General features: G+C 36.6%; 1 protein-coding gene across 5 annotated transcripts in view; it reads right to left on the bottom strand.

The window, feature by feature from the left end:
- The window catches only part of Dgkb (diacylglycerol kinase beta), a 700455-nt gene that overhangs the window by 153923 nt on the left and 520115 nt on the right, over positions 1 to 26417 (bottom strand). For all 5 annotated transcript variants that reach the window (XM_036205893.1, XM_036205892.1, XM_036205894.1 and 2 more), the window contains 2 exons: positions 13228 to 13318; positions 6055 to 6250 (listed from right to left, as the gene is read on the bottom strand). In XM_036205893.1, coding sequence (XP_036061786.1) covers positions 6055 to 6250; positions 13228 to 13318 — 287 coding nt within the window. The remainder of the gene's footprint in view (positions 1 to 6054; positions 6251 to 13227; positions 13319 to 26417) is intronic.

Genomic DNA, 26417 nt, shown 5'->3' with positions numbered 1-26417 from the left:
AAAGCATGTGCTATGACATTTGTGTGGAGGTCAGAGGTTCATTTGTGGGAGTCAGTTCTCTACTTCTACTATTCATATTCTGGGGATTGAAGTCAGGTGATCAGGTCTGGCAACAAGCACCTTTACCCACAGAACCATCTTCCTGCCCTTAATCATTGTAGTTTTCTAAACTTAATTTATCTTAGCTTACCTTTGCAATTATACCCTTCTCTAATGACTTTCTGTATTTCTTGGTTTAATTATTTAAAACAGAATTTCTCACTGGAAAAAAGATAAGGGAAGTACAATGACAGCTCCACGGTGTGTGTGTGTGTGTGTGTGTGTGTGTGTGTGTGTGTGTGTGTGTGTGTCTGGTGTGTACGTGTCTGTGTCTATGTCTGTGTGTCTGTGTCTCTCTGTGTGTCTGTGTCTGTGTGTCTATGTGTTTATGGTTCTGAGTTTTAAACTATTGAGTGAGTAGTAAACAATTCATTTTCTATCAATGAGTGGCAATGCACAGCTGGAAAATTTTGGCCAAATAAAAGAATTAGCTTTAGTAACTGTGAGTGAAAACATTGGGAAAAAAATGGATGACACAGTATCTTAATTTGTTTCAAGATAAACTCTCCTGTGTGAAGTACCCAGCTAGAAATATCCATGTGTAAAGTAGCCAGTCATCTACTTAATGAGGGCTCAACCAGGAAGTGCCCCTGCTTTCGGCAGTACCTCCCTTCCCTCCGGTCTAAGTTGGAATGTAATAACTTTTGCTCAGTAGTTTTCAGACTTGTGGTAGCAGTCAACAACTTGAAAATGAATCATTATTAAAGAAGTTAAATACGAGGAAGACATAACATGTTGTCTAAGTACAGAAAGTTCAGATTTTAGAGATTCAGTTTGGAGTTTCAAACTGCTAGCAATTTCAAGTGGCCAGTCTCTAAGAATGTTGGTCCTCTTTTGATGAGCTGTGGGAATATCATAGGTTTTTTGTTTTCCACTTTTTAGTATTTTACTTTGGTGGTATTATATTGAGATTGTCCTGATATGCAGATATGTAATGAAGTAACAAAAACTTCCCATGTTGTTCCTTAGCCATTGTAATAATTATGATGCATGACTGACTCTGTCCATTCACATAAATCTATTAGAGCTAAAATGACTCAATTCCTTATAAGGTCACCCACACCTTCGTTAATAAATGCTTTTCAAAGGTTCATTTTAATATTTTTCTGCTATACAATATCTGAATATCATGACAGGTGTATAGGGGATTGTTTTCCATACCTAACCCCATCTCACTGTTCTGGTCAAGACAGCCATTAAACATGATATTTTCATGTGTGTCCGTACAAATATATGGAATTCAATTTGCTGCCTGGTTCAGATTTTCACTCCTAGTTCAAATTGCTCAGTTTTATTTCATTGTGCATATGGAATTAACATTTTCAGTTTTATGCCTGGCTCCTTACAAGAAGTTTAGTGGTGAACATGTTTAAATTAAATCTACCCTGATAGTCACACACTCGGTATATGAATAAGAATAAGCTTATTATTTGTTGGAAATAGTTAAATAACACAATTTCTTTACGAGTACAAGTGCTATTACCAACTGATCTTCTCTTTCCTTTAAATACTGGTGCTGCTCATTTTTGCTTCCACTGATTGCTATGTGCCCTTGGGATCTTGTGACAAACAAAAGTGGTTCCTATGTCCTATGGTGACAATGTGTAGTACACGTTTACATTTTCTTCAATAAATATTCAGAGATATATTGTTTTTAAATGATCTTTGCAAACAGATTTTTCAAAGTTTGATCATTTATTTATGTGTGTGTATGTAAATAAGCCTGCGGGAGGAATGATAGGCTTCTCCCTGTAAATCTAACTCTTCAATCTACCTGCTTATCTATTCTCCTGATTGAAGAGACAAGAAACAAAAAGAAAGGAAAACAGGAAGACCATACACAGTATCTGTCCATTTATAATTTGAAAATAGTTAATATGAGAAACAATTTTTACTAGAAATAATTTATTTTATTTTTCTTAAAGTTTTCTTTTAATTTTCTCCAAAATACTGCAATGGATTTGAACTAAGTCTTTAAGAATTGCTGAAGAATCACAGCTATAACTCAATGGAATGCAGGATGAAAAATACTGTTTTAGCTGAAGGCCTTTGTGTCTTTTAAAATGCAGATACCTCTCCGTTGTCTGCAATCAGTCATTTATACATTAATGTGGGTGAATTTATTAGACATCCCTCTCAGGTTAATTTAGAAGAGGGGATGGCCCAGATGAACTCAGCAGCTGCAAGGGCATGGCAAGATGAAGTATTAAGGGCAGGAGCCGGGAGGATAACTGGGCCTGCTTCAGAGTTTTGCTTAAAGGCAATGCCGTCTGTATTTAATACACTCATTTGTATTTATAAACACACATAAAGAAAATGTCTGCTTAATGAGGAGAGTGTGAGTGCATGTTTCAGAATTGTATCCAAATAGTTCACTGTGTCTCAATGGAATGATAATATAATTAAGCAAATTACTTATAATTTTGTTCAACTCTGAATTAAGTCAGCAGTAGAATTCCCAACCAAAACACTGACTGAAAATATTTTGATCTCATGAGTGCTCTCAAAGACTTCAAGCAAGGGAACTGCCTGGAGTCTCCCATCCTGGGCAGCCGGGAGGAAGAACTTAGGATTTCATGCACCACATCAAGTCTTGCACTTTGGTTTTATGACAGTTCTTTAAATATGGTTTAAATATGTGCAAACTTTTTCTCAATTCTTTTTATGAAGCAGTAATTTCTCTATATTGTATGAACTTAGTGATACACTTCTTCATGCCTCCTGGCATCTGAAACTCCTTTTAAAGTTGAGAAAAACAAGTATCACTTCCAAAACAGTAAAAACCCAGCAGACACCTAGTCCATTTGTACAGAGGGGAACCTGAGAGGCTTTAGGGCATACTGTAATTGTTTCTCAGCTGAGAAGAACGTCACAGCCGTCTGTTTCCCACTGCTTCATTAGGTATCTTACCAGTGTAGAAATTGGTGATCTGGGTTCACAATGTCACTGTAGTTACTCTAAAGGCAGCATCGACTGCCATCCATAAGTTACTGTGTCTCTCAAACCTCATTTCAGAAGCTTCTTTTTGCAGGAAATGGTGATCAACAGAGAGAACCACAACTGGCCAAAGTGGAGAGGAAAAGTGATCACAGAGCTCTCAGCCCTGAATGGAACATCTGCATGACACTCACTTCTTTCCAAGTCTCAGCCATCATCGCAGGTGGTGGGACACAGGCCGGAAGAGCCAACGATGGTGGCTGACTACATAGGAACAGTGTTTCTCAGCCATAAATGAATTCACAGTGGTTGTGACAGTGTGCAGAGGGCCTGCCAAAGCTCAAGCCAGATAAATTACCTCGATGGAGAAGAAAGGGAGGCATGCAGTCCCACCACCCCTAGCTGAGGAATTGTTAATTATTGATAAGGGATAGCTGCCACCAGAGAGACAGTCTTCTCTTAGAACTGACCCCTGATAAGTCTCACACTCCAGTGCATGGCCGCACACCTGAGAGAAAATAGGCAACACTGACAGGACTTTTTAACAGGTTTCTAAAAATAACGAGGACACAAAGTTGGGAGGGTCTGGAACAGGAGGTGGGCCTGGGAGGAGATGTGCGAGAGGATGAAAATACATGATAAATTCAGAAGGAGTTTATAAAACCAAATTTAAAAAGCACATACAAAAAAGACAATGTCTGTAATGACTCTGACACACTTAAAATCACAGCTGTTTCTGTATCAAGAAATTAAAGAAAATAAAGCAATGGAAACATTACTATTCAGGAAAAGGGTACATACCGCTACTTTTATTAGTACATTTATTTTTTTCACATTAAGTATAACACTTAAGAAGTAACAGAATAAATGTTAAACCCAAACTTAGGATTTTGAGACACGTTTGGTTAGAGAGTTGCAAAATTCCCCCAAATGACAATTTTACTTTCTAAAATCAACATAAAGGAAAGGCTAGAGTTTTTAAATATTCAGTTGAAAGGTTTGTCAGGACTGTAAGCGCAGTGAAGCAACGGGGAGCAGGGAGCCGAGCACGGTCGATCTTCCATGCGCTTCTCTTACCACTGGGATGAAAATACTCAAGAACTGCAGTACAAACATGTATTTCCGCTCCACGACCTCCCGGTGTCCCCACTCCCTCCTTCCTCCTTATGTTTGAGAACCTGGCTCCGACAGTTCCACAGTGGGAAGGCAAAATAGGAATAAGAGAATCTTCCCTTTGCAAAGGGTCTGAGAATCGTTGTGGCTGCTGTCTGTGTGGCTTTATTTCAAGCCACAACCTTAAGGAATAAGTGAATGGTGGGCAGTCACGAGGCCAAGCCAACAGGCAGTCTCTAATAGTTCTGTGAAGAGTGACAGAGCCACACCTTTTCACAGATCTACCCAGGGGAGAGCACAGCCGAGAGCCTTAGAATCTCGCAGAGCTCAGTGGTGAACGTAGTTATCAGCTGAGCCACTGAAAATCAGCTTGGGGAAATGGTAGGAATAAAGAGGTGGGAAGAACATGCTATTTACTGGATTATAATAATGGACTAGAAAAGAAAACTGAAAAAATCCCTACATATATAAAATAGATGCATAATGAAAGTATTTGTAAGTTAAGAACCAATGAATATTTTGTACATAATTTGGATAATTAGAGGCTTTCTTTAAGGTTCATCTTAATAAGGCCCTAAGATAATTCTAATAATTAGAATTTTTACCAATAATCTTAGAAATCTACTTGTATTTGCAGTGGTATTTAGTATAAATCAGATATTTATGTCATCATTTATAAAAAATACTAATTACACAAATTTTCTACTCATTCATAAAGAAAATGCTGCAGACTTTTCTGTATATTTATTCTTCAAAATTCCATTTATGTCATTTCCTAGAGTTGTACTGAATTCTTACTATAGGATGTTTTATTTGGTTTATTGCTCAAACTTCCTGTCACCAGCAGGTTGTGATAAGTTTGTCCTATGGAGGATGTGACATTCTTTCCTTTGACCTTTGCATCTCTGTGACACTAAGTTTCATTTTACAGCAGTCATTGCTCAAAGCCGAAACTAAAGCCAGATACAGAAGAGAATGTCAAACCTACCAACCAGTTCACATATGATTCGGCCACTTATATTGAGGCTTTAATGTTATCACTTCTTTGGATTTTGCTTTCACTACACTGATGTTAGTATAATTTATATTTATGTATTATTTATTTGACAGAATCTGACTATATAGAGTCCACTATTTAGCCAACTGTGCATTCAAATTCAGGGTAATCCTCTGCATGAGCTACGAAAGTTATAGAATTTCGGGGGGAGGGGGGAGTATTCATGCCTATATTAATAAGCTTTCTTTATGCTTAGTTAATAATGTTAGATATGTTTTTGAAGTTAAAAATATTATAGGCCCATACGCAAACTATGGGGACCAGCTCCCCTTTCGTGTCTTTGATTGTAACATTTACCAGGAATCAGTTGTCATGTCACAAAGTGAACTATGTTATATTGGGGTGAAAAAAATATTCCTGTAGCCAGGTGTCCTGCTTTGGTATTCCTTGCTCCCTGTTTCTCAGGCATTTTAATGGTTGATATTAACTTTCTGAAAAACAGCAGCAGGTAAAAATATATTGTGATATCAAATCATTTTTTTTATATATGTTACTTGGAATGGTAACTTAATACAGGATGATTTGAATATTGTATCTTTACTGAACAGACAAGAGTAAAGTCTTTTAGTAAACAACTGAGTCCTTGGTACAGCCACTTAAACATTGACCAGGATGAGCCAGTTCCAAAAGAGCTCAGTGTAAGGTGTTTTCTGTTTTATTTTTACGTTTTCTTCTCCACGGGAAAAAAAAAATCGCTCACTATAGAAAGACTAGGAAAGAAGTAAAACGTAAATAATAGAAATGATTTCAGATCCACTGTTACTTAATCATACATATGTATCTGAAGGCTTTTCTTTAAGGTAACCTTTGGAACAAGCAACGAAACATACAATCTGGGGAAACCTTACCTTGACTTGCAAACTTCAGTTCTTTGGCGTCTGTGAGCGTGGGTCTTTTGTCAGAGCCTTTTTTCTCTATCCTTCGATGGCTTCTTTTCTTTTTAGATTCTCCCCAAAGATTAGATCCTCCATGCATGCTTGGAATATTCAAAATTGCAATTCCTTCCAGAGAGATGTTTATTAAATCTATCTGTACTCCATCACACTGGAGAGAGAGAGAGAGAGAGAGAGAGAGAGAGAGAGAGAGAGAGAGAGGAAGTCTTTTATCTTTTTGATTGCTTATTTACTTCCTTGTCTTTTAATAAAGCTATTTAAATTCATGTCAATATAATATAAAACAGAAAAATGCAGGCACATTAACTAGTTACCATTCAAAGTTATTAAAAATGATCAAACCACATCACCAATGTGTCCTACTTTATAGGAAACCCTTGGGAGAGAAACATGCTCATGTTTTCTTCAACTCTAATAAGCAAATTCTGGGCCGAGGAGGTCAAGTTTAGGAATGCAGAAATTGTTCTGATCATTGCCTCTTTTAAATGACGGATTTGAACTCCTGATCCTCTGCCTCTACAACTGGCTTAGTTTTCCTTTCCTTTTGTTTTTCTTTCTTTCTCTTTTCTTTTCCTTCCTTCCTTCCTTCTTTCTTTATGTGTCCATTCATAAAGAGCTAGTGAAGTCAGTACCAAAAGGAGATCACAGAGACCCCTATTACTTTCGAGTAAATGATGAGCGCACACTGTACACACATCAGAATTCAAGACAGGCACAGCTGCCCAGAGGAACATGGAAGACAGGCAACATTGATTGAGGGAGATGTCAGGAGGAGCAGCACAAGGTTCTCCAGACAATGTTACTTATAGTTGCTGTGATAATGGAACTTGACAAATGTTTTGTTATTTTTTTTTTTTTTGCCTTGTTACCGTATTACATATGAAATGTAAGTGTGCAAAGCAACTGTACTTTTGTATAGCCAACATGGTCAGTTTTTATATTTTCTGTTCATTATTGTTGATAGACACATGTGGAGGATTATGAGATTAGTCTGTAGCCTTATCATACGTATTAGTGTGTGTGTGTGTGTGCACATGCCCATGTGGCAGAGTTCCAGGTGCTTGTGACCTGAGTAGCATGGGTCCTGGAAATCTAACTCGGGGTCTCTGGAAGACCAGTAAGGGGTCTTAACTACTGAGCCTTGTCTCCAACTCCCTCTCCTGTAGTTTTTAAGTGATAACTTGTTTATTTTTTTTTTTGCTTTAGATTTTCCAAAATGATAACTATCTCAAAATTTTTCCTCCATTTTCTATCATAAACTGAGAAGAGAAGAGATACAATTTGAAATTTTTTCAAAGCACGCTGTTAGAGACCAGCATGTCTCTAACAATAGCTCAGCAAAGGATTACTACAGCCACCGTGGCTTTCTGTAATTAAGTCATCACTAACTTAAACACTAACTTCAATTCTCATGGAAATGACAAAGCCACAGAAACTTGTCTTTTTCCATGCCTGCCTCATCTTTCTGAAGCTAGGGCTGCATCCTGTTCACCAAAGTAACAATGCGCTGAGATAAAGCAACACATCTTGAGCCCACTCTGCGGTGGAAGAAACAATTCTGAAAAAAAGAGCTAAATTCTCATTCAGTTTCACTGAAGAGGACCCAGCTCTGGATGATATTATCCATTTTTTTCCAGAAACAAGTGCATTTTCTTCCTTTTTATGTATTAAATTAAGATCGTTTCTTTTTACTAAAGAATTCTGCTCCTGTGTATACTCACCCACCACTATATATTCTAGATAAACAGATATTAATTTCATAATTAAAAGTAATCTTGTGTAAATACCCTGCAGGCCTCAATGAATCAAACACATACTGTGTGTCAGGCCTCCCACTGTCTTCAAGTGGAACGCACTGGCTGGATAATTAGATAGTACATATTTTTTAACCTTATTTGCATGCATATTATATCTTTTGCACACTGACAAGCAGCAGTAACAACAAAAGTCAGATTACCACAGGGAATTCCCACAAAGAAGTCTTCATTCCGTATAATTTGCAGCCTAAATTAAAATAATTTGATCTTTGACAAGGATGAAATGTCAAGCAGAAGGGGGTCCTCCACAAGCCACGGCCTGTGGCTTCTGAAAACCGCCTAATTTATGTCAGTCACTTCTTAATACATATTTAAGTATTACACGAAAAAGATGATAAATATGCAATCTGACACCTTTGGTATTTCCCTGCTGTTAATTTATAAAGGTCTGGCTTCCCCCAAACTGACTAAAATCATTTAAATAACAGAAGAATTGTGAAATACGCTGGGGCTGGGGCCTGGCTTCCATTTCCACTCGATATTGAACACAGCAGGTAGTACACTAAGACAATTATGTGACTAGGCCTTAGGACCCTGCTGTGACAAGTTACTTTCAGAATTAGTGAAGGAAGATTCCTTTGTTCATTTGCAGAAAAGGAGAGCATGCTGCAAGGTCTTTCTTCTGACTAATAGAACTAGTGGAGTTAGGCGAGACAATGAAGGTTCACTAACCTATACCACCACCACATGAGCGGTTTGAAGGAAATGATTAGTCATTCTCTGACAAGTGGGGAAAAGAAAAGCAACAACCAGCAACTCTCAAGGAGTCCGGAAGAACTAGGAGTGACGGAGAGCATGGTGATGCCTCCAAGTGCAGGACAAAATCCTTAAATAATGGTGTCCATGAGTGGTTTAGTTTCACTAGTTCTCGCTCCAGTCCCAGGCCACCTTTCTCTGTTTGCTTTGACATGGTGTTGATTAATCTGGAAAGTTCTATGCCAGTTCTGAGGGGACTGGGAGTTGCAGGGCACCAGTTGAGTTTATGAAAATAAAGCTGAGGTAAAGGCTGTGAATGTAAACAAGGAATAAGTTCATGTAGCGTAATGTTCTCATATGCTTTGAAGATTTATGAGTTTTGTAAAAAGTAGGTACAGAGGAAAAAAAGTAAAAGCTTAAAAGCCAAGAGCTTCAGTCTCGTGAATTCTGAATATTTGTGAGTATAACGAGGTCATTAACCTCAACTGTGGAGAGAGCACTTATGGAGTGTCACTGGGAAGCCACTGCAGAGATCTTATTTCCAACACAAAGTACCTAAAAGAACAATTACATTTTTTCTGCCAATATGTATTTAACCTTCGTTACTAAACTCTGGAAAGCTGAGAGTACAGGTTTTAAGTTTGTTGAGATATACTCAACAATGGGCTTTATTTTTTTCTCTAATGAGTCAGCTTTTATGCCTGTGTCAGTTAAAGTTATTAATATTTTACTCAACAAAGCATAAAACATCGACAGACAATCATAAGCCTATGACAGGATGGCTGAGACTACCAGGTACAACAGTCCAATGCCTTAAAAAACTCTGTTTTCCAGGTTAATGAACAAATCCTATAATTGATTTGGAATCCATGAGGTTCTTGTATTTTTAAGTCTTGATATTACTGAATTCTTTTTGAAAAATCTCAGTATTGGTGGATAAAAGCAAATTCTTGGCTCTAACATTTACTATCTCCCTAGTCTCACTACTACCTGAAAGACTGAGTGTTCTATGGAATGGACATTCTAATTCTCTCATTGACTTCGGTCCATGGAGGAAAACAGAAAACTTGTGTGCCTGATTGCGCTAGTCTCAGGCCCCGACCTCAGGTTGCTGGATACCCTTTATCCCTCCTCCAAAACACAGTAAGGCAAACTTTGCTTTTCATAATAATTTTGGAAATTTTCATTTTATTTATATTTTTGCCTTTTGTAGTAAAGCTAGAAGATAACTGAGTTTCCTAAAATTGAAGCTACTGGGTGGTGGTGGCACACGCCTTTAATCCCAGCACTCAGGAGGCAGAGCCAGGTGAAGCTCTGTGAGTTCGAGGCCAGCCTGGTCTATAGAGTGAGATCCAGGACAGGTATCAAAGCTATACAGAGAAACCCTGTCTCAACACCCCCCCAAAAAATAATAATAATTGAAGCTACTAATTTTTAAATCACTGTCCCCTTGTCTGCATTACATGCATATAGCATTGATTTGTTCCCTTATATTTAATTTTTCTGGCAATAATGTGATTATTTTTTCTTTTAAATTATTTAAAATATTTAACTATGCAATGAAGATTTTATAGTATATCTTTGATTTATACTGTGTGTATAAAGATTAAACCAGATAATGCGAGTGTATTTCTTAGTACCAGACACAAGGTAAATTTTAATAATACATGTGCTTTAGTAGTTATTATGAATCACTTTCCCAGGATATTTATTTCATCCCAAACATACATTCCTTTCAGAAGGAGCTCTCTGCAGGAAAGAGCATTGCAACATAAACATATACACAGAAAATGACTTGTTTTTGAAGGGGCTGCCAGTAAAACATATAACCATTGCTTGAGGTTCTATTGTTACTACCATGGTTTATTTCTCATTAGACATTTTTCAAACCATAGTTGGTATGATTTTAGGACACATAGGAAGCAATAACAAGCAGAATCAAATTTCCGAACTGTTGATTTCTTATATTTAATTATGAAGTAACCTTGAGGGTAGAAAGTCATATTCTGCTAATATGATAGACTGTATTCATTAAAATGTGAGCAGAAAGGCACACTTGGCATTGCTGTCTACACACTACGTGCACACACACACACACACACACATACACACACACACGTGCTTCTGACATACAATGATATTATGGGGAGAACACACAGTGCTAATTCTAGTTTATAAATGCTATAGTAACAGTTCCTTGAGAAGGCCAGGAATGCAGAACCAGAAAGCCAGACCAGGAAAACATGGAAAAGTGGGACTCAGAGCTAAGTAACTCAGTCCTGGTCCAGATTTCTTGAGGAGTTTCCTGAACAATCATTTTCCTGATAAGATGTAAAGCATTATGAAGTAATAACACTCATTTTAGCTGTACTTAGAACTTTAAAAACCAATACTTTCTACAGTTATTTTCATTCAAATTCACACTGCTATTTAATAAAATCTTCTTAAAAATTTTGTACTTTATGTTCTACTTTCAGTCTGTGCTCAGGGAGAGTCACTAAGGGGCAGAGACACAGGAAGGCTCTCCAATCATACTACAGAAAGCCATAGTCTGGCCTCTGCTACAGATTTTCTTTGATGATAGTTTTCTTTTTAAGAACAAAAAATATTGGGTTGGGGATTTAGCTCAGTGAAGGTTGGGGATTTAGCTCAGTGATAGAGTGCTCGCCTAACAAGGGCAAGGCCCTGGGTTCGATCCCCAGCTCAAAAAAAAAAATAGTAAGAACAAAAAATATTTAGGATCTATAATATAAACCAGTTTTATGAAATTAAAGTGATAATTTAAAAATAAAATTCTGTGTTCCTAAATAATGACTGTATATCTAATGGTATATATGGACTGAAGAGATGGCTCAGTGGGTAAAGTCTTGCTTCATAAGCATGAGGACTTGAGTTTCGGTTCCTTGCACCCACAGTTAGATGGATGTACTATGTGAACTCTTGCTCCAGGGTTGCAGAGGCAGAGACAGGCAGAGCTCTAAATCTTGCTGGGCAGCAAGTCAGACTCTTTCTCAATAAAATGAGATGATGGACAGTGATAGAGGAGGACTGTCTATGTTAACCTATGGCTTCCATATATGTGTACACATATGTATACATGCAAACCATACAAACAAAACAATAAAATACAAAGTAATCTTAACATGTACATCTACATATACTATTACACTATATGATTAAAATACACATGCATTATTAATAATACAGTCTACATTATAAATACTCATGATTACATGATAGACAGATACATATGTCAATGTATACAAAAGTATGTAACACACAGGATAGACTTTAATTCTAACCTTCTGTGACTTAATATGGTTCTGAACACAATTTCTCTTTTCCCTAACCATCTAGTCTACTTCTAATATTTAGTCTTATTCTCTAACTATGATAAGAAATAAACACAAAAATGTTACATTGAGAATATTAGTATTTTGTATTGTCACCAACAGTAAATTACAAAATTGGGATTCTTGTAGAGCCTAGCCAGGACAATATGCGATTATAAACACATAGATTTACCCAAGATCCTAAAACATAGTATCTGTCACTCATAAAGTAAAACTATTAGAAATTCAGTACGAACAAAACACACGTGATGGTGAACACCTTTAATCCCAGCACTTGGAAGGAAGTGGCAGGCAGATCTCTGAGTCTGCAGCCAGCCTGATATACAGAGTTCCAGAACAAGTCAGAACTACACAGAGAAACCCTGTCTTGACAAACCAAAAAAGAGGAATAAAAAATTAATTGTGGGTGTGAATTGTATCTCAGACAACTTTCACTTCACTTCACAATTATTACCTACAAAATGTACCTAATAACTTAGGTACTAGGAAACAATTTGTATATTTGTTTTAAAAATTAAAAATGGCCAAGCCAATATTTTTGTGTTCATATCAGCAAATTATTTGTTTTATAATTGTTTCTTTGTTTTGTCTTTAATATTCATGCAAAATAAAACTTTTCTTTAGCCTTTAAAATCCCTCAATATGTCATTTCTGTTTAGAATATGTCTTTAAACTTTTGAGTGCTACAATGTCTAGATATTTTTGGTAGACTGATTTGTTCCAGATCTTTCTGAGGTGTCTTTTCTTATCTTGCTCTCCTTCTTGGGGCTTTCACATCCTATATCTCTAATGAGGAATAGCAACCTTGTGAACTGAGAAATCTAATGATTGGAATGGAATGGGAAAGGATATATTTTAAAATTTACCTCTGAAAGTAAGGAAACTTTTAGTGCACTGTGTCTTAAAGTTATGAAATAATCATTCCAGAAAATGTATGTGGCTTCTTTTTGCAATCTTTTGTCTTCATCAATTATTTTTTTAATCTGACATCTTTTTCTTTATGCTATGTACAGTAAACTCTGGTTTCAAAAGTTGTGTACTAGATCTATTTTTATATGATATTGAAACAATTCATACCCATACTTAAGCTTAATTTTAGATAGTTATACATTCATTATGCATAACAAAGGTCGTATTTTATAATCTTGAGTAAACCTATCTGTATTGCTGAAAGTATATTTCTTAGTAGGGGCCATACCACACCACCAAGAAAGCAAACACAAGACACATTATGTTACAAAAGGGAATCCATTTTTTCTTACTTCTATTTCTACAGATTCATGCAGCTTCTTGCAGGTGGCTGAGAAGGTTTCAGATGTGCCAAACTCAAAATACCAAAATTTGTTCTTCATTCTGCAAAAAGGAAAAAAAGGCAGCTTAGACAGTCATCATATTCGAAGGGATTGAAAAATTTAACTCTGTCTTACCTTATATCTTTGTTGGGGTTTCTATTGCTGTAATAAACACCACAACTTAAAACAATTTGAGGAAGAAAGTGTTTATTTTGCTTATATTCCAACATCACAGTCCATCACTGGAACTCAATGTGGGAGGCAGGAATCAGCTTCCTGGTTTGATCATCCTGCTTTCTTTTGTACCCCAGGACCACTTTTCTGGGGAGTGACACCACCCACAGAGGTCTGGGTCCTCCCACATCAATCACTGTTTTAAGAAATTTCGCTACAGACTTCCTTGTAGGTATATCTTATGGAGAATCTCAACTGTTCCTCTTCTCAAATAACTCTAGCATGTGTCAAGCTGACATCAAACTAATCGACATTTGGATCTTATAAATAACAGGCAACATTTGAGGATAAGTGATATCAAAAATGCAATGGATAATCACATAATTTCAAAGCTTATTTGTTAGTGTCAAATTGTGTGATAGCCCATGTAGGGACAACAGGGATGTGCTGATCTTACAGAGCCGTGGGTATCTTTGACTTTTGAATCTGTTGTTTGATCAGATTTTTAAAAGTGGTCTTAATACTATTAATTCTTGTGTCTTAAGTAACTTGATTTTGAAATATCAACTCTATAGCCATAAGGAGAAAAAACCAGCAATGCTCTGAAATTTTTATGGGAGAAAAGAGACAAACATTCAGTAAGTTAAAACTTTTATATAGCTAGCCATGTGTTCTTTACAAATGGAAAGGATTGAAAGCATAATTGGAAAAAAAAAAAACCCTACACGTTCCCATAAAGCTAAAATTTATGAGAAGAACCTTTAATTGTTTTAACAGATAATGTATTTTCTCCTATGAACAATAGCCGGAAATCATGCTGTAGTCTGAAAGTACTAAGCAAGAAAGATAATATCCAGAAGCTAAAAGAAACACATTAAAAACAGTACCAAATCTTAAAGTAATAGTCTACTTCTCTTCCGTCATTTGATGACTATGTATTTGTCTCTTTTTACCAGGTAATTAAATTCATGATCACTTACTGTAACTCTTCAGAGTTTGGCTAGATTTTTCTATCTATAGCACATCAAAAGTTTTTCTTATGAATAAATTAAATTTTTAATTATTCAAGTTTCTGATAAGAATATGCCTTTAATTAGAAGAAAATAGTTATAAAATAGCATACGTATTTTCACATATCAAAGCAATATTGAAATTTTGATATAGTATGTGAATATATTTATACATGAATTTCTGCTATTTTTCTTATAAATATTGAAATGTAACCATTTTGTTAGATTGTGAAACATTTTGACATAGTGATTTTCTGCAAAGGTGTCACTAATTTATTGAATAGTCATTGTTTTGAAATATAACATGTAACTTAATGTTGAGCTTACTATTATGGTTTATTGAAATAAAATTTCCGATACAAAGTTACAGAGTATGAAAATAATCTTATGTTATCTAGACACAGTTAGCAATGTTTAGGCTCACATAGGTTTTATTTGCTTACAAAATTTACACAAGCTCTTCCTGTATCAACTACATGCAAGACTGTAAGCTGAAGAGCAAAGTTAGTGTCACATTTCATAGGATTTGGGTACCATAAACTTTTACTTTTCACCAAAGAATATTTTTATTAATTTATGGACTGATACAACATATGTGAAAAAAAATGTAAAGAAGAATGACTAGGTTATTCCAACCGGTGGACCTGTGCCTATGTTCCAATTCACATTAACAATGGCCAAAGTTATGTAAACTTTGAAGTATTTCCCTATTTACTGTTCTGATGAAATCACTGCCTTCTATATGAGGAAAAGAAAATATTGGTTTATATAAGATGCCCTCAAGACATCCTTTTAGAAACATACCATCTTTGCTAGTTCATTGAGAATTTTACACATAGATAGGATGTATTTTGGTCCCAAGTTCTACGTCATTGCTCTTTGGAATTAGTTTTCTACAATTGATAGGTGTAATACACTTGTGTCAGCTCTTTCTCTAGCTGTTTGTGGAGTCAGTTGTTAGTTTGTTCATTTACTTAACAAGTGTTCCACTTGACCATTCACCTCAACGTGCTACTGTGTCAAATTCTAACTAAGCAAGTGCAATTGTTCCTGTTAGGTTATGCTCAAACTATCAAGAATGTTACAAAATTACAGGCGGGCATATAAATTAATATTGCAATGTTAGCTAAAGGAAATCTAAGTATTGTGTGAGGATTCTTAAATGACTCAAATCATTTTGCTTCAAAGAACACAAAAGGCTTGAAAAGTGGTAGCATATTAATGGATAATTAGTAGAAAACAATGAAACAAAGAGTTGGGTTCTGGCTTGCTGTTGCAGTTCAGTTAGACACAGCAACATGCTGAATATGGAAAACAACTGGGGTGGAGCCTATTTCAAAAGATGTATGTCAAGAGTCAAGGTTAAGAGTGACACAAAACTGAGGGAAGCTTATGATCAAGGCAGTGACATAGCCAGCTCTGTTGTATGGGCAGGTGAGTCTAGGAATGGAGCAGAGCCATGGATGACTAAAATGCTGCATTCTTGAAAGAAACACAGTAGAACAGTGCAAATGAAGGCCTAAGCCAAAGGCAAGGGAAGGGAGGAGAGACATAATTTCAGAGACATGGAAGGAGTGGACTCCACAGCAATTCATAAGTCTTTATTGTGGTGGTGTGTGATATACCTAGGTTAGTTCTGAGTGGGTATACTGGAGCATGAAAAGCCCATGGCTCACATTTTGCAGGTTTTGTGATCTAAATTCTATATTGCAGTTTGAAAATTAAATAAATATATAAGGATTAGGGTTTCATACAATTGATAGTTCCCTTTGGTTTCCATTCTGCCTATCCAAGTTCATCATACTTTCATGTGAATATTGTTTCAACTAACAACAACAACTACAAAACCCACTAAGTTTCACAAAAACTTAATAAGCAACAGAAATCCTGAGAATTTACATTCAGCCTTTATTCACCATATTAGTTAGCATTACTGCTCATGTGCAGAAGCTACTTTAAATTCTCCATTATTACAACCATTTTATGTTTCACTTTGATAAATATATGGAGGCAATAAAGAACACATAGAATCAGATTCACATGACAAATTAAAGGCTGTTAAATTTTATTTTTTGACCAAACCAGTCCTCAGGTTGTAGAAATGCAGAAGAGGCACATTTAGACATGTACGCCATCTATTTTTATGATTCACAATAGAAAATGATTCGAAAAATGCAGCCTCGTACTGGTGAGAGAAATCACATCACTCTGGACTGGAGAATGTGGGAACTGAACATTCACTCATTGTGAAATGGTCACATAGAACTGAATTTATTGCACATTTAGACAAGGTTTATAACTCCAGGTAAGATGACATATGTCCTACAAAGTCCACATGTGAAAGCTAGGCATGCAATTATAATCTTAATTAGTGGATGAAGTCTTTTTTCCAATGAATTTAATTGTAAATCTGCAATTAATATTAAAAATTCTTGGTTACCAGATGTTCAGGTAAAAATGAAGAAACAAACTCCCATTTACCAGGCATTTTCTCACTAAGAGTGATTTCATCTTACATATCTTCAGAGAAGTGTGAGCTACGCAACATTATGTTGAAGCAAAATTATCTGGGTCATTATAAAATTTAGTTAATACTTAGTTCCACAATTTTTTAACTTTCAATTATGTAATTCAAATTCTAGCAATATATTTCAATGGAATATTTCTAGCTTTCATACTTTTTTCTTTCCTTCCATATTTCCTTCCTTCCTTCCTTCCTTTCCTTCCTTTCTTCCTTGCTCCTTCCTTCCTTCCCTCCCTCCCTCCCTTCCTCCTTCTCTCTTTCCATCTTTTTCTTTTTTCAGCTTTTCAGTAACATAAATGATCTGAACACACAAAACCAAATAGAATATGAAGTGCCAGAGCACTTCTGCAAAAAGTGTCCCAACACGCCACGCCACTCATAGTGACTGTTTTTAACAAGGCTGCTCAGTAAAGGGGGGAGGAACTAGCCGTGTGTTTATCTTACATAGGAATTTGAGTCATAAATATACAGAAAGCTTATTTTGGTGAGTTATCCCTAAAGGTCATGTTTGGATCATACAGGTGTGATGGTTATGTATTCAGTGGGAATGCACAAAGTATAAGGACATCGTTTACAATATATGCAGCCAAACATCTTCCAGGAGGCATGTGTACACTTTTCAATGCTATTTAAATGATTCAGCACATGCAAATTTAAATCAGCCTTGATCTTTGATGTTAAATGCACCCAGAAACATCATGTCCTCAGTAACTTAGTTTTCACATGGAATCAAGTCAAATATGTTCTTCACTTTTACTTAAGGTGCTCCAAAAGTTCATATCATTCTTTTTAATTTGTTTCATCCTTTTCCCTCTTCCTGAAGTATCCCAACAATCACTTTAAATATATAAAGGGTATTCTCATGAAGGGCAAGGGTTTTAACAATGAATAACTTTATTGGTATCCTAAGTTCTAGGCTTCCAAAGCCACCCCATACCCTGGACTTGGCTGACAATGCTGGTGAAGAGACACAAAACTTGATTGATTTACAGTAAGATGGTAAGAGTATAAAGTTGCAGTTATAGCAGGGAATCAAGTCACTTTTATTTGTTTTTACTGCCAAGAAACTCTACACTAAACATTGGCTACAGAATTACTCATATATTCCCAAACATAGCAAGCAATTACTTAAAAAAAAAAAATACACTGTGAGTCATATGGAAGCACCCCCTATTTAACTAGTGAATGGGCAGTGTCTAGAAAGGGCAGTTTAGAGAAGTGAGTGCAAGCCAGAGCAGCAGTTGTATGTCTGTCCGCAGGGCTACAGACCTCTTTAGTGCAACAATCCTAGCAGAGGGGCAGCAAAGAGAGGCAGAGGAATGTGTGCAGCACTGAATCCCAAGGCCCACAGTGGTTCATATATTTGAATACTTCGTCCCTAGTTGATAGAACTGCTTGGAAGGATTATAGGGTATGGCCTTGTTGTAGGGGAGGTGTGTCACTGGGGACAGGCTCTGAGATTTCAAAAGCTCACATCATTCCCAGTTACCTCTCTCAGCGTGTAGCTGTATCTCAAGATGTAAGCTCTGAGCTACGACTCCATCACCATGCCTGCCTGTCTGCTGCCATGCTCCCTGACATAAGGGGGGTAGACTCACTCCCTAAAATTGTAAGAACTCTTCTATTTGTTGCCTTGGCCATGGCCCTTTGTCACAAAATTGAAAATTAATTAAGGAGGTATTTTTCTCACTTCTTCAAAATATTTTATTTAACATTCAAAGACGCATGTATCATTTGATCAAGTCTGCCCCAAATGACCCTCCTATCTGAATCCCTCTCCTAGCTCCATTGCCACTTTCCTCTCTCAACCCCCCCGCCCACCAAGTACATAAAGTTCTGCCCCTTTGGGCATGGCATAGGGCCACTAACTGGAGCATGGTTTGCTCACTTCTTGAAGTCTCCTGGGAAATCAGTTCTTCCTGTAACAACATCCCTGTGTTAACAACTAAACCCTGGCCCACTCAAATGAAATCATCAGCCTTTGTTTTTTTTTAATTGGCAAAAATAAATATACCAGTAAATAATTCTAAAAATGCCATCTCATTTATGGAAAGTAGAATAAAAGGGGACTGTTCCTCCAAATTATAAAAATTACAGTATTAATACTTAAGTATATGAAGGTAATCTATCCCTTCTGCAATTGCTACCCATATGAACATAGCAGTGATACAAGTGACTTATCCTCTATCATTCTAAATTGTGTAAAGAACTGTACTCTATGTAGAGCCTCAGATTTATTTTTCTTTGCTTACAGCAATTTATGTCCTTTCCAATGAGAGATTAATGTTGATAGTAGTCCGTAGGAAGAAGCACTACTATGACTAGAGTTGGAGCATTTTATAGTCACACCAAACAGAGCAAATAAGTCTCAGGTTTCCAGACAACAGATAGAGACAAGGATTTCAAAAAATTATGGATAAAAATGCCTCTATCTCAGTCATAAGATGTGCTTGTTGAGTCCCAGGGAGACAACAAAACGAGCTATAGAAACTTCAGGCAGATTCATATAATTCTCCATCTTGACTTATAAAAAAAAAGATGAATGTTATACAAATGTAATTTTTAACTTGAATTACTCTTACAAGACTCAAGAAACTTTCTCATTTGAGTGTATGAAAAATATGCTCTCAGAAATAAGGTATTTTAGTGTTTTAAAAATTCTCTTTAAAATGTACTGGTTATGTAACAGTGTGTATGTGTAAAATTTTTCTTTTTATGAGAGTAAAAATTAACACTCCTCTAAGTATTCTTTTCTTGTTGTTTTTTTCATATATTAGATCTAACTAATAAAGTGAAATTAAAAACAATCAAAGCAGTGATGTTACCAAATCATCAGAGAGGTGCATAGACATAGTCAATACCTTGGAGTGCTGATAATTTCGTGATTACTTGAATCTAACTACATAACATGTTTAATCAATGACCAGACATGTCTAGAACTTTCACATTTAAATCAATGATTTCTCATAATAAGCATGAATTTATGAAACTAGTTAGGAAGAGTAAATATAATTTTATGATAGGAATAATTACTTTTCTGACTGAGCACAACACTGTCTTACTGAACCCAATGAGGTGTACAAGTGATTCTCAACATTTCATAGAAAGTAGCAAAATCTTATTTAAGAAATTCCGGAGTTCTCTTGTCCCTTCTGAAAACGTCTCTCATTGAATGTGATAGTGATTGTAGCTTCACCTGGAAACATTTCCTGGGCTATAAAGAACCTAGGTGAGGCAAGTCAATACTGGATGATACTTGTGTATCATCATGTTTCTCTTTAGATGCTTTTTTTTCTGTCTTCTGAAGCAAAACAAGCAAATATGCTGAGTTATCTAGAGTAGATGGTGGCACCTCATAAAAATATGCCGTGGACCTCTAGCAAAGGCTTTTTCCCTGGTAAAAGTTACACGCAGAGCGAAGGTTCTGCCTCCCCTTCTTGTTCTAGTGAATCTTCAGGGAAGAATGTAATGTTAAGGAAACAGAGTGGCTGTTAGCTTGTCCCTACAAGGAAGAAGGCAAGGAAAATTCAGAAGCATTGACCTAGGCTTCCTGCAGAGAAGACTGCAGTAATCACCCACCATGAAGACATGTCTTTGGATTTCTATATATGTGAGATAGAGAAAGAGACCATTTCCTTTTCTGTGGCTTCTTTCTTGTTTCAAAAGCACACTTGCATATAGTGCACTATAGTTTAAGAGATAATACATATGTGTGTTACTATCTACGAGACCATTGAAAAACCCTAAGTGAAACGGTATTATTGCCATGCAATGACATTCTTCTAATTGTGACACTCAGTAGTAACTGAAAGAACATAGATAAAATGAAGGATTTGTATTTACCATATTTCCTTGTGTTTATCTCATGAGTGGATATGCAAAGATCCCTGAATCTACTTTCCTTACCTAAATTTCTATATCCTCAAATTTTCTTAGCATTATTTCCACATGTAAACATTTCAAATAATCTTGGACCTCCATCATAAATCACCCATTTTGAATGTAGCCCCAGTTTGCCTATGATGCTTTTATTGTGGTCAGTGAATCCACTGTAGAATAGCAAGCAGTTAGTGAGACTGTAATAGTATAGCAAAGGTGCCTCTTACTGTACACCTGCTCACATCCCTTCTATCAATTTAGAAAGAGAATGACCTTGCAGTATTTGCACTAATAAAGTATTATGTGATGTCTGAACTTTGGTGCGAAGATAATTAAGTTATCTGCTAGAAATCAAAATAGGAATGTATACAGTCTAGCCAAAATTGACAACTAAATGTAAAAAAACAACAAAAACAAACAAACAAACAAACAAAAAACCCTATTTGTATATTTTATGTATATGAGTGCTGGATCTTCATGCACACCAGAAGAGTGAATCAGATCCCATTACAGATGGTTGTGACCCACCATGTAGTTGATATCTCCCCCAGGCCCTAACTATCTCAGGCATTTCTGGGTCAGGTAAAAACCTGGCCCAAGGAAATCTCCCAGAAATCTTCAAGGATGAGCTCAGTTAAGACTCTTAGCAAAGGGAAGCTCCCAGGAATCCATAAGGATGACCCTAGCTTAGACTACTAGCAATAGTTTAGAGGGTGCCTGAACTGGCTTACCCCAGTAATCAGATTGGCGAATAGCCTAACTGTCATTATAGAACCTTTCTCCAGTAACTGAAGGAAATAGATACAGAAATTCACAGCCAAACACAAGGCCAAGCTCTAGGAGTCCAGTTAAAGAGAGAGAAGAGGGATTCTATGAACAAAGGGCATCAAGATCATGGTGGGGGAACGTACAGAGACAACCAAACCAAGTTAGTGGTTACTTATGAACTGTGGAGCAACACCTGTGGAACCTCTACAGGACTGGGCTGGGCCCTCTGCATGCGGGAGATGGTTGTGTAGCTTGATCTGCTTAAGGGGACCCCTGGTAGTAGGATCAGGATCCATCCCTGATGCGTGAGCTGGCTTTTGGAGCCCACTAGCTATGGTGGGATACCTTGCACAGCCTTGAGGCAGGGGGAAGGGCTTGGACCTGCCTCTACTGAATGTACAAAGCTCTGCTGTCTCCCCATGGGAGGCCTTACCTTCTTGTAGAAGGGAATGGGGTTGTGAGTTGTTGGGGGGAGGTTGGAGGGGTTGGAGGAGGGAAGAGGGGGATCTGTGATTGGTATGTAAAATGAATAAAAAAATTTTTAATTAAAAAAAGACTCCTAGCAATAGCAGATACATAGCCTAAACTGTGACTAGACAAGAGTTCAAGTAGAGGGAGTGGAAAACCAACCCAGAAACACAACCTTTAATCTACAGTCTGTCCTGCCTATGGGATGTGCTGGAGTAAGAGTAGCCTAGGGATTGAGGGAGTGGGCAACCAATGACTGCTCTAGCCTAAAACCCATGCCAGGAGAGTAAGCTCACCCTTGATACTGCCTGTGCATGAGGACCCACAGGCTGGTAGACCTAGAGACCTAAGATAGAACCAAACAGGACTGGAGGAAAAAATGTCAATGTAATGATGCCAAACAACATTCTCTTATCCTTATAGATTGGTGTCTAGCCCAATTGTCATCAGAGAGGCTTCATCCAACAACTAACAATATTCTGTTATCCTCAGAGATTGATGCCTAAGCCAATTATCATCAGAGAGTCTTCATCCAGCAACTGATGAAAACACATGCAGATTTAGAGCTAAACACCAGGCAGAACTCTGGAAATCCCGTAGAAGGTGTGTGTTGGGTGGTGGATTACAGGAGACGGAAGTGTCAAGGACACCACAATCAAACTCAAAAAAATCAACTAGCCTGGGCTCACAAGGGATCACAGAGACTGAACTGATGACCAGGGAACCTGTACTTGCCTGACCTAGGCACTCTGCATATATTCGAGAGTTCTTGTGGGACTCTTAACAGTGGCAACAGGGGAATGTCTCCAACACGCTCACAGCCTTTTGGGACCCTATTTTTCATAATGGGTCATCTTGCTCAGCTTTAATACATGGGGGGAGGGCGCGTTACCTCATTGTACTGCAACATGATATGCCATGTTTTGTTGAAATTCATGGGAGACCTGTCCTTTCCTAAACAGAAATGGAGGAGGAGTGGATGGGAGGAGGGGTGGAAACAGAGGGGAGTAGCCCTTGACTGGGAAGAGAGGAAAGAGGGGAAACTGAGGCTGGTGTATAAAATAAACTAATTAATTAATTTACAAAATTAAAATTATGTGTGTCACTTAAATAGGAAACATGGGGAGATTATTGAAAGAGCCATCATATTCATGTTAATATTTTTAAAGCCAAAGAAGAGGGCATTATGAATGCAGCAATTAGAGAGCCTGGGTTTTACTCTGGACATCAAGAGACATGTGTGTGCTCCTTTTCTGATGAGACAAGAATTCATTTATTTGATATTTGGGTTTCCTACCTCAAGTGTTAAGACATCAAAATTGTATTTATATACATAGTCAAATAGGTCTTTATTTGAAACAGCACATGCATTTTATGAGGAAAGGTATATTAACTTATTTTAAGGGAATGGTAATAAATGCTAGAGGGAAGCTATAAATTTGTACATGATAAAAGGAAAGACATCCTTACGGACAGAGAGTAAACAGGTTTTCCAAAGGCTCTGGGTAACACACTTCCTCACTTTCTATCTCTTTGCTCTGATTTTGTAGTCACCAAGCAATATGAAAGTTAATTTGGCTTTGCGTGGATTTTGAAGGTGATATCTTGAATTTTGGAATTGTGCTTTTGGGTTATCATCATTTCCTCTCTATTTTAAGTGGTATATAAACTTCAGTGTTAATGAAACTGTGACAATGAATGAGAGAGGCTCTGGGACTCAATTCCTTTTGAGTGTTTACAAAGGTGTGGACACGTGATCATATCCCTGACACATGATCTCTGCAGAACCAGTAGGAGCCTAACAGCCATCCTCCACAGCAGGCAACAGATGGATGACGGAGATGGATTAAGCTGAGCTAGAGAGCACAGCTTGCTTCGTCCTCTCTTTTCTATTACTCAGCAATTCACTTGTATGGGCTTTCTCCGTTCTTTCTTCCTGTCCTATTTATTGATCTTAATTCAATCCACTGTCAGTCACTAGTAAAAAAGCGGTTCAGTTTTATGATAATATAGTTAAACAGATATTTACAGGGCACTTACTAAGTTTCAGAGAAATGAGTTAAGTGCAGATGTTTCAACTGACTAATGAGATTTCGTGCCTCAGTCATAAACAACTTCACAACGAGAATACAAATTGATTTGTGACTTTGCTTCCAACAATTATTTGAAGATGCTATCTCTTATTAAACAAAATAACTTTGTTTAATAGCTAATGCTTAATTTCTTCAAATTTGAAACTTATTTGAAACAAGTTGACTGAGTAGTGTCAACATAGTACAATAACCATGAAAAATAAAGGTGCGTATATGTATTTATATACACACAGGAACACAGTCACACACACATACAGTTATACACACTTATATGCATAGGCACATGCACACATACATGCATACTTATACTCATATAATACACTTACACACATATACAAACACACTTGCTTTCATCACTGGAAAACCAATATGTTTCTATTACTGCGAATCATGTTAATTCTATTATCTATGTCATTAGAAACTATTTTACTGTTCGCTGCTGTATTTTCATGTCTCTTCTAACCAAGTTTTAGATGTTATATTTCGTAAAACTTAAGGAAGTCAAGCAGCAAAATCACACCCTCTGCCTCTTCACACATTATTTCCCTTACTTGTGTTCTCTGCGGACTGCCACAGCTTTGTAACTTAAAAAATACTCCTAATAAAACTTGTTTCTATTCTCTGAAAATTAGTTAAGTGTTTTCCTTTCATTTTCCTTCACACATCAGCAGTCTTTTTCAGGTTCCCTAACAAGAAGCACAGCTTTGCATTCTGAAAATGCTGTGATCCTTAAAAATTCTCTGACACTAGAACTAAAAAAAGAGGACAATTCCCTTTCTATGATGCCACGAAGAGCAGTTATACAAACATTAATTATCTCACAAAAATGATAAGCTGTAGGGATCAGATTACTTGAGTTATATTGAAAATATTGATATTTTAAATCAAATTGAAGAATTAAGTAGCCCAACACATGAATCAGTACAACCATTATTGCTTACATTACATTTTTTTGTCACTGATTTACATCATGAGGGACCTGGATAACTCCCTGAATATCATGTTCTGTTTTTGTTTCCATTGTGAAGCTATAATTTAAATAAAGTATTCAGGCTGACTTGTACGTAAACTAATTGACAGATGTAGTCACTCTCATCTTGGGATTAATCATGTGTGAACACAATCAAGCACACGTGACATGATTCTAAGATGGGCATGAAGGGGGCATTCCCTTATTTTTCCTTTGCATGGTTTCTATTGTTTTATTTTAAAAGCATTCCTAGGCAGTATAGTTTTTCTCCTGTTTAAAATTGTGTCCATAAGTGGTTAACAAATGGAGATCAATTCTGGTGTAAATCATTTATTTAAAGATAAAGATGTTTTCAACAAGCATTTCAGCAAATTGCCAAACTATAATTACTTTAACTATGTTAAAACACAACAGCATATTGCGTGGATTTTCACCAGTAAGATGTCATCTGTTTTTCTATGGGGTCAGAACAAAGTGGGAACCTTGGCCACAAAGAAGTCCTGAGACATAAGTCTAGATACAGATTTGAAGTCATCACATTCTGAATTTTAATATCTATTTATTTATAGTTACTTCTTTTGAGATGATTCCTGACAGATGAGAGTATATAGAGTATATAGTGAAAGTAATATACTGGCATTTTGAGCCCATCAGTAAGAAAATAAATTTCCAGGGGCTCTTTAAGCAATGCTTAATAGTCACAAAATAACCATCAGAATATTCTTATTTATATAATTTTTTCATGTCTTTAAATCTTGCTGAAGTTCCTATTAGAAATCTACAGGCCTATACATGTGAGCAGGGTCTTTATTTCTACATAGCTGTTTCAATAGGAATTTGTACCTAGACACTTGAAACACAAGGCAATTAAAGCAATATCATTAGGAAAATGAAAGAGAATTACAAGTAAAGAAAACTTAATTAGTGTTAACTCATGCATTCATTCAATGAGTGTTGAATAATGTCTCTTTCTGCTTCAGGCCCTGGTATAGTGCTTGAAATTTATGAATGATCAAAATAAATAATTTTTACCATCATATTACTTTTAGCCATTACTCATTTAAACACAATGATAAACACAATTATTAACACTCATGATTGATGAACTATTTCTTATGCTTATAGCAGGTTGAGTATGCAAGAGACTACCCTCCCAAAGTTCATGAAACATACCAGGCAATTCAACCAATTCCCAGAATGCTTATTATAAGTGCCAATCATATTTGCAATTACTTCATTATTACTGAACATACCAGAAGAGTATTTCAAGAGAT

The sequence above is a fragment of the Onychomys torridus genome, chromosome 14 (genome assembly GCF_903995425.1).
Source record: "Onychomys torridus chromosome 14, mOncTor1.1, whole genome shotgun sequence".
Lineage (NCBI taxonomy): Eukaryota > Metazoa > Chordata > Mammalia > Rodentia > Cricetidae > Onychomys > Onychomys torridus.
Note: the sequence above shows the minus strand (reverse complement) of the source record. Positions and strands in the feature narration are given on the sequence as shown.